Source organism: Pteropus vampyrus, unplaced genomic scaffold, assembly GCF_000151845.1.
Source record: "Pteropus vampyrus isolate Shadow unplaced genomic scaffold, Pvam_2.0 Scaffold26, whole genome shotgun sequence".
NCBI classification, from domain to species: domain Eukaryota; kingdom Metazoa; phylum Chordata; class Mammalia; order Chiroptera; family Pteropodidae; genus Pteropus; species Pteropus vampyrus.
The window spans coordinates 4,625,074-4,638,615 of NW_011888807.1; the positions used below are offsets into that span (position 1 = coordinate 4,625,074).

General features: G+C 32.1%; 1 protein-coding gene across 1 annotated transcript; it reads right to left on the bottom strand.

Moving 5' to 3' along the window:
* Window positions 1–12,019: 12,019 nt before the first annotated feature.
* Window positions 12,020–12,980, bottom strand: LOC105289664 (casein kinase II subunit alpha'-interacting protein-like). Its single transcript, XM_011356432.1, has 2 exons — window positions 12,389–12,980; window positions 12,020–12,039 (listed from the first exon to the last, which is right to left on the bottom strand). The coding sequence occupies exons 1-2, from the start codon at window positions 12,978–12,980 to the stop codon at window positions 12,020–12,022; spliced, it is 612 nt and encodes a 203-aa protein (XP_011354734.1).
* Between the last annotated feature and the right edge of the window lie 562 nt (window positions 12,981–13,542).

Consider the following 13,542-nt stretch of genomic DNA (forward strand, 5'->3'; position numbering starts at 1 on the left):
GTTAATAATATAATATAATATAACTTCTAAAAAATCTTTTCCAAATTATTATGTATCTATTGCAACTTATACTTTTTGGTTGACTGAGAAGGCAGGGGTTATACTTCAGCTAGTTTTCATATTCTAAAGTGTTGCAATTAACACTTTTTTAGTGAAAGATCTAACACTTCCATGTTACCTTTTCAAACACCTCACTTTGTAGTGTAAGCCTGGCACAAATCCCAGAATGTGATTCTGATACACCATTTTCCTCTCTGTAAAAACAAGGTTTAGGAAAGTCATTTTCTATAAGCAACAAAAATTTCTCTCAGTCTATCCTCCTATACTTCCTTTCTTAAATTAAATATTCATTTAAATATTTATTAGCAAGGTATTTACTGAGAGCAAGACTCTACAGTGTAAAGAGTGAAGACGATATGCTGAAAAGATTTAGTCTTTAGGGTACTTACAATCTCACAGGTTAAAAAAATATATAAATAAATAAATTGAAAGAATTAATGTGTAAATATAATCAAAGAAACCTAGGCTAGATGCATAAAAACACAAAAGAAGAACTACTAGGGGTATTGATATATTGTTAACAGCTAAACTCAGGTAAAGGCTAGAATATTGACATAGTTAGATGTGGACGTTGGGTGTTACAAATAAGGCAAAGAAGCATGAGCAGGTCTCTGAAGCAGAAAAATATTGGGTATATTTGAGAAATTGTAAGAGGCAAAGATTACATGAAGTCGAAGTGCAGTATGGACATAGTACAATGTGAAAATAGAAGACAGTAAAAGAGAGTTTGACATGGACAAAATTGTGGAGGACTTTATGTGATAAGCTAAAGAGTCTAGACTTTGCTTAGTGAGCAATAAGCAACTTTGACCTGAGTGGTGACGGTTAAAATGGGATATAAATTTAATGGACAGAAGAGAGACCGCTAAAAAGTATTTTAACTATTGTTTTGAACATAAATCTCTGGCCATTATTGTCCTAGAGCATCGAAAAACTTGTATGTTACCAAACTGTAAATATTAAAACATAAAAAGGAAACACAAATGGTAGAAAATAAATTTCAATAAAATAATAAAAATAAGAATGATACTATTTATTTCAGGGTTACTATGTGCCAGATGCTCAATATATATCATATATCATCCCTCCTTGTTGAGGGAACAGATTTTCACGTGATTAACTTGCCAATGTTCTACAGATAGTGACAGACTCTAAGTCTGAGAGTGTTTAAACGCAAAAGTGCAGAAAGCATGATTACTATCCCTGAATATTAAATAGATATTTTATTTTTTTCAATCTGGAAGAGAAACAAATATTTAGACCTCAGAGAGAATATAATCCAGTGCCTTTTCTTTCTTTCTTTTTTTTTTTTTTCTTTCTGGAGAGAGTTTAAGGCACAGAGAGTTTAGATGATGTTCCAGAGATTGCAGAGTTTCCTTGCGAAGTGAATTGTATAAAATGGACCCTTGATGTTATGTAAAAAACGAATGGAGGACTGAATCTCCAGACATCTAATTTTCCATCTTTTCCCTTGGTGATTTATTTTCTTTATATACATTAAGCTAAAAATATGCAAAATATCATTCTAAAAGTTAAGAAAATTAATTTCACAACTATAAGTTAAAAAAAATCACACAAAAAAATTACCTGTTAATTTCCACTGGTTTATCCTTTCAAATATCTTTAAAGCTATTGAAGATAAAATTTAATACTCAAAACTAAAACTAAACAACTATTAACAGTGCACATATTGTAAATAAAAGAGAAAATGTTATCAAAGATTTTCTTCATGACACGTCCTGTCTTTACTTGAGACAACTGTTACTCATCCAAGAAGCTTACTCAAACTATACTATCAAAGATAAAAGTTAGTAAATTATGGACTAGAGGTCAAATCTGGTCTGCCATGTTCTTGTAAATAAAGTTTTATTAGAACACAGATAAACCAACTTATTTACGTATTGTCTATGGCTGCTTTCATACTACTTTACATAGGAGGACAATAGGGAAAATGATTATGTATATTAGTAAGGTTTTTATATTATCGTGAAATTATCATCTAGATATTTTACACCAACTGGTTTGCTGCATCAAGTCTTTTTCCAGCATCAAATCAGAGCCTTGCAAGTAATGGGCATTTGAGCTCATACAAAGGAACAGATTGTCATATCAGATTCAAACTTCCAGATATTTTACCCAGTATCAAAGTTTTCCTAAAGATTTAAAAAAATACAGGTAATCAAGGGCACGGACAAAGTGGAGAAAGAACCTGGACAATCCAGGAAGCTCCTATTCTTCCTTCATTTAACAAATGCTCACTATCCTGGAAGAAAAACATGCTTTGCAAGAAATATTTGTGAGGTAACTGCTATCTAGATGTCAGATATACTTTCTACTTCTGATCACTATCTCTAGTAAGAATTCTTACACAGTGAGGTATGTTTAAGTTATGAAATAACATTGTTTTATACCCAGAAAGTTGTATAGTTTATTTGACATTTTGTAGTGAATCATACATTATAAAGTCAGAGATTATTTACTATACATTAGGATTAAGCAGGGATATTTTGCTGAAGGCTTTCTACAAATAAAAACTATTCTTCATAGCAAATGCCAGGCATCTATCTAAAGAAAATTCCATTTGATAAGGACACTGAGTCACCTGATTACTTTTTGTCCTTGGGGATTGCGGGGCAGGATAAGGAACAGTTTTCTTCCCCAAGAGGAATGAAATAAATCATGAATTTCAGATAAGCTGCTTTAAATCTTAGCCTCCAGCACTTAGGCATATGTGGTGAATGATGAATACCTAAAAGATAGATAAATAGACTCTTTAAAATCCCAAATGTGTTCCAATTCTGACACCCAAAAGATTTCTCAACTAAAAAAAAAATAGATAATCCACCAATAAATTAATATATCTGGTTATAATTTCATATATTACAGCATGTCTGCTACCAAATACACACATACACAGGAAGTTATTATTGGAAGAGGGGAAATGATAAAGGAGAAGCAGAGAGAAATAGAAAAAAAAAAAAAAGAATGGAGCTAGAAATGTGTAATGCACTGGATCCTGAGGAATCTAGTTTCTCCAACAGTGTGCAGAGAAAAGAGGAGCTGGGCTAGCAAAGCCTGTAAGGACTGTGTTTTTATGCATTTCAAGTTTATGTCCTTTTAAATAACTATAAATCTTGATAAATATTCCATGTGAAAAAGTTTATAAGGAGATTTTTAGATGTTTCTGTAATATTCTGGAAAACATATGAAAGAAAAGTCAATCTAAAAACTCAGCCATTGAGAAATATATATTGGTGATGCTGATTTTTTTAAAAGTAATACAAGGAAACAAAAAAAATGTAAGAACAGAATTAAAACTACAGAGGTTACAATCAGGAACACTAATGATAACACAGAATTACTCATATAAAAAACAACTTGAGATGATTTCCTAGAATTTGGAGAAAAGGAATAATGATGCAATGAGATAAGATATATGAAAAACAGAGAACAAAAATTCAACACATAATTATCTAATGGCTGTAAAGAAGATATAACAGATTAAAGAAAGCAATTTTCAAAATTACAGAAGAAAAGTAATCAAATGAAAAGAGTACTATGTATTCATATTTTAAAAACTTACTATATTTCAAAAGCATTTGCTGGCAACTTTGTTCTTAGAATGATGAAGGAAAATATTTGTTAAGTCTCCGAGCAGAGAAAAATTGATCTACAAAATATCTAATATCAGAGTAATCTAAATTACTAAGGGAAAAAAATCTATCTAGAGATTTTTAAAAGTAATAGAAGAAAAGCAAACAAAAATTACTATCTATTAAAATCTAGGATAAAAGGTGTTTAAGAGAGTAAAAGTATGAAAACAATTCATTATAATTTTATAACAAAATTGTCAAGGGTAATATAGGAAAAGTAAAAACACGTCATACTGTGAGACTGAATATAAAAACAGACAATATATGTAGAATAGACCATGTATCAAAATAGAACTCTGACTTACAACCTGTAACAAGCAGTCCAAGAAACCAACCCATTTTCTGTCTTAACCAGCCCAGAAAGCCAGACTCCTATTTACACAGCAGACTAGTAGGAAGTCAGACCACTAACTCTAGTTAAGTGACCCAGGAAGCCAAATAATAACTCCTGTAACAATTGGCCCCAACTGGCAAAAAAATGATTAGTAACTGACAGCTTCCCTAATTTTTGTTCCCACTTCCAATTTAGAACCAATCAGAGAAAGCCAAATATGCACCCCTATCCAGTCACATAGAATGTCCCTCTTCTAGTCGACCTAAAGCTTCCCCATGCCAACAGCTTACAATCAGGGCATATCTGAAGTCTTCCCTTTTTTCCACTATAAAGCTTTCTCACTCCTCTGCATGCCTTTGAGTTTCTGCCAAATGCAAGTAATGGTGGTTCACTTCCTTGCTCTCCCAAGCTCTGATTAAATAGCCTTTGCTTGTCATTTGGTTGGTCTTCATTTATTTCTACAATACTTTTGAACATATATGTGTAATTATAAGTCAGTTTTAGGAAACTGAATTCGGCAGGATTAATAATAACATATGATGAGAAAGTATCATTTTTTGAGATAGAACAAGGATAATGTCATACCAATTTACATCAACTGGTTTACTATCAAGCCAAGTCAAAGAGTATGTTTGGAATACACTTTAAAATTTTTCTTCAAATAAATAATACAGCACACAATTGAACAATGAGAAAGGTTATGAAACAGAATTCAAAGAAAAGGAAACCCAGAAGGTCAAAAAACATGAAAAATGTTTAAGTTAACTATCAATAAGGGAGGTAAAATTAAAGATACAGTAAAAGGAGATCATTTTATTAGTATGACTCTTATTATTAATATAAGTCAAGAATTAAAAAGTCTGAAAATTATCTAGTGCTGGTGATAGTACAGAGTAGTGGGAACTTTCATACATTGATTTCAGACATGTATATTAGTATAAATTCTTTGAGGGGCAATTTGTCAATGTCCAGTAAATTTTAAAATACTTTCATTCTATATTCCTATCCTGTTTTATGTGGCTATTGAGTGTGTAAAACATGACTAGTCTGAACTGTGATGTGCTGTGTTAAATTCAACAGAGTATGAAAATTTAGAGGAAAAAAAAGCCTCACTAATATTTGTTATATTAATTCAAGGTTTTTCAACCTTCCCAGTCATGACAATCAAAAATGTATGCAAATCAGGCAAGAGAAAGATACAAAAGACATCCAAATAGGAAATGAAGAAGTCAAACTGTCATTATTCACAGATAATAAGATTCTCTATATAGAACCCTAAAGACTCCACAAGAACACTACTAGAAACAATAAGCAAATACAGTAAAGTTTCTGAATACAAAATCAATGTTCAAAAATCCATAGCGTTCCTTTACTCTAATAACAAAGGGTCAGAAAAAGAAGTGGAAAAAATAATTCCTTTTGCAATTGCAACAAAAAGAATAAAATACCTAGGAATCAATTTAACAAAACATGTGAAGGACCTATATAATGAAAACTATAAGACCCTATTAAAAGAAATCAAAGAAGATACAAAGAATTGGATAGATATTCCCTGTTCTTAGGTTGGAAGAATCAACAGAGTTCAAATGACCATATTACCTAAAGCATTATACAGATTTAATGCAATCCCCATCAAAATCCCATTGGCTTTTTTAAATAAATAGAATAAAAAATCATCAGATGTGTATGGAAGCACAAAAGACTCCGAATTGACAAAGTCATCATGAGAGAAAAGCAAGAGGCTGGAGGCATCACTCTGCCCAATTTCAAATTATACTACAAAGTGACAATAATGAAAAGGGCATGGTATTGGCAGCAAAACAGACACACGGACCAATGGATCAGAATCGAGAGTCCAGAAGTAAACCTATATTTATATGGGCAAATAATTTTTGACAAAAAAGCCAAAAACATACAGCGGAGAAAGGACAGCCTCTTCAATAAATGGTGTTGGGAAAACTGGAAAGTCACCTGCAAAATAATGAAATTAGACTGTTGTCTATCACCACATACCAAAATTAACTCAAAATAGATTAAAGACCTGAAAATAAGACCTGAAACAATAAAATTCATAGAAGAAAACATAGGAACTAAATTAAAGGACCTTTGACTTAAAGAGGATTTTATGAATTTGACCTCAAAAGCAAGGGAAGTAAAAGCTAAAATAAACAAATGGGACTACTCAAACTAAAAAGCTTCTGCTCAGCAAAAGAAATTGTCAACAAGGTAAAGACACAGCCATCCAAATGGGAAAATATATTTGCAAGCAACGCTTCCGATAATGGCCTAATATCCAAAATATACAAAAAACTCATACAACTCAATAACAATAACAACAAAAAAATCCAATTAAAAATAGGCAGATGACCTGAACAGACACTTCTCTCAAGAAGACACACAAATGGCCAAAATATATATGAAAAGATGCTCGACATCTCTAGCTCTTAGGGAAATGCAAATCACAACCGCGATGAGGTACCATCTCACATCTGTTAAAATAGCTGTTATCAATATGACAAGTAATAAGTGTTGGAGAGGATGCAGAGAAAAAGGAACACTCATACACTGCTGGTGAGACTGCAAATTGGTACGGCCACTATGGAAAATAGTATGAAGGTTCCTCAAAAAATTAAGAATGATCTACCATATGATCCAGCAATCCCTCTAGTGGGTATTTACCCCAAAGACTTGAAAACCCGTATCTGAAAAGATATTTGCACACCAGTGTTCATAGCAGCATTATTCATGGTTGCCAGGACATGGAAGCATCCGAAGTGTCCTATAACAGACAATCGGATAAAGAAGCTGTGGTGCAAATATACAATGGAATATTACTCAGCCATAAGAAGAGATGAAATACTGCCATTTGCAACAACACAGATGGACCTTGAGATAATCATACTAAGTGAAATAATCCATACAGAAAAAGTTGAAAACCACATGAAATCATTTATATGTGGAATAAACCTAAAAGCAACAAATGAACAGGACAAAAAGAGACTCGTGGACATGAACAATAAACTAGTGGTTACCAGAGAGTGAGGGAAGAGGGAGTTAGATAGGGTAAAAGGTGTCAAGTATGTGGTGACAGAAATAAATCTAACTATAGGCTCTGAACTCACAATGCAATATATGCCTTACTGTTAAATTGTACACGTGAAACTTACTGGATTTTGTTAACCAATACCACCATAATAAAATAATAATAATAATAATCTAAAAAGTGTGTAAGATATTGCTAAATATCCCCTGGGGACAAATAACCCTGGTTAAGAACAAATCTTAATTACATGTTGAAATGAAAAACTTTTAGATATATGATGTTAAATAAAATAAATTATTAAAATTAATTTTACTTATTTCTTTTTACTTACTAATGTGGCTACGAGAAATTGAAAAATTATATATGACTGACATATTTTTATTGGACGGCACTTTGCAATCTTCGATTTCACTCTTACACACTCAAATGCTTAATTTGCATAGAACTTACCTGAAAATCTTATAAAATTCAGATTATGATTCAATATATTCGAGTTGGGGTGAGATTCTGCATTTCTGACATGTTCCTACATGATACTTATATTGCTAAGTCATGAACCAGGTATTACACAACATAACTCTTGAAAATTTCCCACACATGTTCAAAATAGGACATGAAAAATAATGTGCATGGTGACTATAGTTAATCATTCTATATTACATATTTGAAAGTTGTTGAGAGTAGATCTTAAAAGTCTCTGTCACAAGAAAAAAAATTTGTAACTATGTATGGGAACAGATATTAACAAAGCTTATTGTGGTGATTATTTTGCAATATATACGAATATCAAATCATTATGTTGTACACCTAAAACTAATGTAATGTTATGTGTCAATTATACCTCAATAAAATTTTTAAAAGAATATCACTGCAACATTGTATATGATAATAAAAATGTAAATTAACTATTTAATCAAAACTAAATACATAAATCATAATAAATTTATACTATGCAATTATATAATATATATGTATGTATGTGTATATACATACATATATACATATTTTCATATATATATGAAAATGAATGGCCTATCTATATCTTTCAAGGTTATATCTCAAAAATATTATATCAAAAACCATACACTTAAAAATATTAAATACATTATAATATAATACACAGAAAGTTTTAAAACATCCAAAAGACTAGATTGCTATGGCTCCATAATTATTTAGTAATTTTTTTAAATAAAGGCAAATATGACTTACAGCAAATTTATGACAGTGGTTACTTCTGAGGAGTGCAAGATAGGATTGGTATCTTGGATGGTTATATACACCAGGGATAGCACTTGTATCAATAACATTTTATTTCTTTAACACATGAACTCAATGTAAACCGAAGAATAAAATTTGATAAATTTAGGTGGTGGTAAAAACTTCCATCACCACATTGTCTTTCCTCATAGGTTTGAAGTATTTCATAAATTAAAAAAAAACAAATGCATAATTATATGTAAGCATAGTGTAAGAAGTCTGGCAACAAATATTGAGGTAGAGAATATATAAATTTTTAAATATTTAAACTTTAAAAAATAAAATGCATTTCTCCTGAAGAAAGTGCATATTTCGTAAAAATGTGTATTTCTTGGGAATTTATAAAGTCACAAATAATAAGTAAAAAGGAGTATAACAGCAAAATTGTGTCTCTAGACTTCATCTAAAACAAAAAAAACAAGTTTTATTTTTCATTTTTATAACATATGTTTTAAATTGTTGACTATAAAAGAAATTCATACTCACTGAAGATGTGTCTACTTCCAGTCACTCCATCTTTCTCATATATATGAAATAGACTTTATACAAATACATACACACATATACATATATGCATACTTTCAATGTTTTATAAGTCAAAATTATGTATAAACTGCATGAGATCTGTCTTATAACCTGAGTATGTTTTCATTTAAAACAAATCATAAATTATATATTTTCTTTCCTCTTTTCACTGATTCCCATCAAAAAGTTTCTGTTTGAAACTTAAATGCAGTAGTTTAGCTATTTTCTCTTTGTTTTCACTTTCTTCTTCCAACAGATGCTCAGAATCACTATCCATGACCAAGGGTTTTTAACAAGATATCTTCTTCCTAAAGAAGGTAGTTCTAGTCCTAACATAAATGTGGGTGAAATATAAGAAATAACAATTTTTCACTAGGAAAAACATCACATGCATTGGCTCATGGTGTATTTAAACACTTTTCTATAAATGAACATCTAGATTTTTTCCCAATCTTTCACTATTATAAACACAATGCTTACTTGTTTACATAACTCTACACAGTCATGATAATTTTTTTAAAAATAAACTCTAATAAATATGACTATAAGGAAAATAGTTATATATATATTATTAATGTTGTGATATTATTGTCAAATTATCATCCAGATGTGTCATATCAATATACATCAATTAATTACATCAAAATGTGATAACTTATAAGATCCACTTTCTACCTATCAATTGTTATATAGTCTGCCCTTATGTCCAGCCCTTTCCATTTAAGAAAAAATACATTAATAAGATGCAATTAATATCTTTATGTATTATTTTGTAGGCAATCTCTTACTTTAAATATAGTAGTGAATTTTGAGTCCTTCTGCCCTTTTAAAATCTGATCTCATCTGTATGAGACCTGGCAGAAATTTCTTGATCTTTCCGGCATGACCCAAGTTATTCCCTATTTTGAATTCCTTTGGTATCAATACAAGCTGGGTAAGAGTGAGTTAGAAATTAGTGTTTATACATTTTTCCCATAAATTTCAAGTGATTTTATTTCCAAATTTAAAAATTAGAAATTATTAGTTAAAAAATTATTTCAAAAAAGTCTTGAAAGTAGACACTTTCATAATTAAGAGCAAGATAAATAACTGCCAATACAATAGGAAGCTAAAAATTAAATCACAGTCCAAAAAACAAAGGGAAAAGTAAAAAGAAACTATAATGAGATAAAGTTTAAAAGATAAGTTTAAAAATGGAAAATTAAACATGCAAATTATGTCGATAAATAAAAATCAGTTGAACTCCTCAATTTAATTTAATTTAGTATATGCCAGGTACCACTAGGTCCTGAGGAACTAGTTGTAAACAAGACAGACAGACACAGGATCTCCACCCACGAAGTTTAGTCTAGTAGAAAATATATTGAACAAGTAATTACAAAAATTATGTATGTCAGTCATCAAGAGAGAAGTTCAGGATGAATAAAGGGGTTTCTAAAGAGACTGCAGAAAGGTTTTTCTAAAGAGATTAGAGGAAGCCTGGAACGCATTATCACATACATGCCTTCTTCCTCATCATCACTGATAAGCTATATATCAGCCAACATCATATTTAATACTGAAACACAAGAAAGAAACACTTTTAACATAAGAAATAAAGATGACTGTTGTCATCAATACCATTTTTATATATGTTTTCACCAAGACAAAAGGTACAAAAAAAAATCAATATTAGCCTTATGGGAAAGAAGCAGACTGATGAAACATTATTTATTTTAGAGAATTAAAAAAAATGAAGAGCTTCAATAGTATCAACTCAATATCAACACACATTTTAGGGCATATACTATATTCCAAAGACTAGGTTAAAAAACAAACAAACAGAAATCGTGAACAGGGAGTTTTCAGTCTAATGAATGAAGATGGAGAAGAAATGATTGCTTTATAATGTGATTAAGAGCAGAACAAAGAGTGAACAGAGTCTCATGGTAATAGGAAGCCCAGCTAACCTGTTTGTAAGTGGATCAGATAAAGGCTTCCTAGAAGATGTCAAGACAAACATAGAGCCCTGCAGAATAAAAATGTAGAGATTGAGATATTTCTAGACAGCAGAATTGCATAGATTTAAAAGTGTAGAATGTAAGAGAGGACTTGGCACATTTTGTGCATGTAAAGAAACTAGTGTGGCTGAAGCATCTGTAGGAGATTGGAGAAAAATAAGAAATCAGTTTTGAGAGATAATAATAGTTCAATTATAAAAGGCATTTAGACTTTCCTCAGAAAACAATGGGCAATGATGAAAGGATTTAGGCAGTAGAGTGACATTATCAAATCTGTGTCTCAGAAATACATTCAAAGTTAAAATGCATGTTTAGGAGTTATTGCAGCAACCCAGGTGACAAATGTGACCACAACTAGGGTAGTGGCAATTGGGTTAGAGAAAAGAGCTGAATTCTAGAGATAATAAGGCTTGTGCAATGTTCCAAAAAGAAATATCCACTATGAAGTCTGGTGATCAAAATTGTGGGGTGGAGAGATAGAATTGTGGTCATCAGTGTATGTAAGAGATACTAATTTAAGCCTTTCGGGATAGAGATGATCACTTAAGGTGAGCAGGTGAGACAACTCTCTTTTCTTCTCACTACCAGTAGACCCAGTGGAACAAAAACATTTTTAAAACATTTTATTAACCCATTTTGAAAATTATGAACAGGTGACTTTAGAACCCATAATTTAAATATGGCATAGTCTGCATGAGATAGGGTTATCTGTATTAGCTACTTATTCTCTCCTGAGGTTTGTTAACTAAGCTTGAATAAATTCTTGGATTTCAATGTGAGATCTTAGCATACAAGAATTTTCCCTAGGAATACATAACTGAAAAGATTAGTCTCTCTATATATTCTTCCCTATTGAAAATTATCTGAATTTTCTTTAGAGACAGGTAAACAAATTAGCACATATTGGCTTATGGGTACTGTCATGATCATATCTTGTGAAGAAGGGAAATAACAATATGCTATATACTATTCTGGCAAGACAGATGAGATATTTCTGATCTGTAGCCAATTATGATTAATTTATTTAACAATGATTATATAGTGGCTACTATAAGCCAGACATTTGGTTAAAAACAAGAGATTCAGTTTGGCTTCTAGGAGATGATAGTCTATTTAACTGAAAAATAGGTAAGAGTAATAGTTCCCCTTAACTAGGTGCATCGTCAGCTAAAATATAGAGTCCCATTTAGTTATTACTAACAATTGTAATAAGCATGATAGATCAAATTCTAGTCTCAAAGAACTAAGAGGTCGAATGCTTTGAAAGAAACAAAAAGTTAATTTAATCAAGATTTCTCTCATTTTGAAACTTTACCTGAAAAAAATTTGAATAGTGTCTTTGGCCCCTTTGGCCCTTTCACTATGGCTCTGTTTCTTATGGGATTTGTTTTGAGAGGTGGTGATTGACTTTGATGTGTTTTTACAGGAAGTGGCTGGTGATTTTTGCTACATATAAACTCTAGCCAGGAGACCCCTGGAGGCAACCGGTGGTAACTAATTAGCTTAGTGAACACACAATCTGAGAGGGCAGAGGTGGGAGACTCTTTGTAAGAAATGGGCGAGAAGGGTGCAGTGGAGGAGGAAGAAGATGATGAAGAGGAGCATGAGGAGAAAGAGATGGACGAGGGAGAAGAGGGCAGCCTTGTCTGTGGCTGAGAATTACTACTTTTCTTAATATAAAGCAGCCAGTCAATAGCCTGGGACTGTTGGCTTACAACTTTCTTTTCAGGAGCTACTGTCAGCCATTTTTCCTTCACATTTAGCCCCTGAGTGCTATCAGGTTCAGATGTAGGAAAAAATTGTGATATCTTCTCAATTTCTTCAACGTTATCTTCAAGGGCTTCATCAGGCTGGTTTTCTTTCAAAGAGAACGGTAGACAGGATGAGAAAGAAGTCTCTGGTAGGGAAAGAATAAAAACTAATTTCATCTTTATTTGTCCCTCAGCACTGGGTTCAGGTGTTGGTATGACAAATAATGTTGCAGCACGAGGATCTTTTTTTCCTGTAAGATGATAACACTGAGATTTAATGCAGGAAGCACAAGCTAAGCAAATCACATAACTTGATGAAATGCGGGGACCAGGATAAGGATTTGGCCTTCCTCTCATCCTTCGAAAGAGAATCTGCCTACAGAGATCCTTCTGGATTCTGGTCTTAGACAGAGAATTGATAATTTTATTTACAACATCATCAGGAACAGTTCCACCTTTAACAATGCAGGGATAAACATAATCTAAAGTCCATGAAATTTCTTTATTTGAATCTGTCTTTGAAAAAAGATCGAAGATGTTTTTACTCTGGATTCTGGAGCCCAGTGTTGAAGCAGCCATGCTTCTGATGCAGTATTTGGAGCTTGATAATGATTCACCTGAGACATTTGGTTTGAGATGGGGTGAAGATAAATCTGTAGCTCTGTGTTTGTCATTTGGTAAAGTGGTGTTCTTCGACTTGAAGTGACAAACTGGTGAGCTCAGGGACCTGAAGGCATGATCGAGTGTAAGCACCATCTGAGATTTGGACTGGAATAATGGCATACTCTGAGTCTGATAGATAGAATGTTTTGAGTTAGACGATGGTAAACTCGGAATATAAGGATTAGGGCTCAAAATAGATGGTGTCTGAGGTTTGGAGTTAGGTAGCGATGAACTCAGAGCTATTTGTTTGGGCTGC

What these genes read in the sequence shown, in the direction of transcription:
- LOC105289664 (XM_011356432.1), bottom strand. Translation starts at nt 12,980, where the DNA reads ATGAGAGGAAGGCCAAATCCTTATCCTGGTCCCCGCATTTCATCAAGT. An exon ending in CACCTCTGCCCTCTCAGATT is followed by an intron (nt 12,040 to 12,388) that starts GTGTGTTCACTA and finishes TCTATATTTTAG; the next exon opens with CTGACGATGCACCTAGTTAA.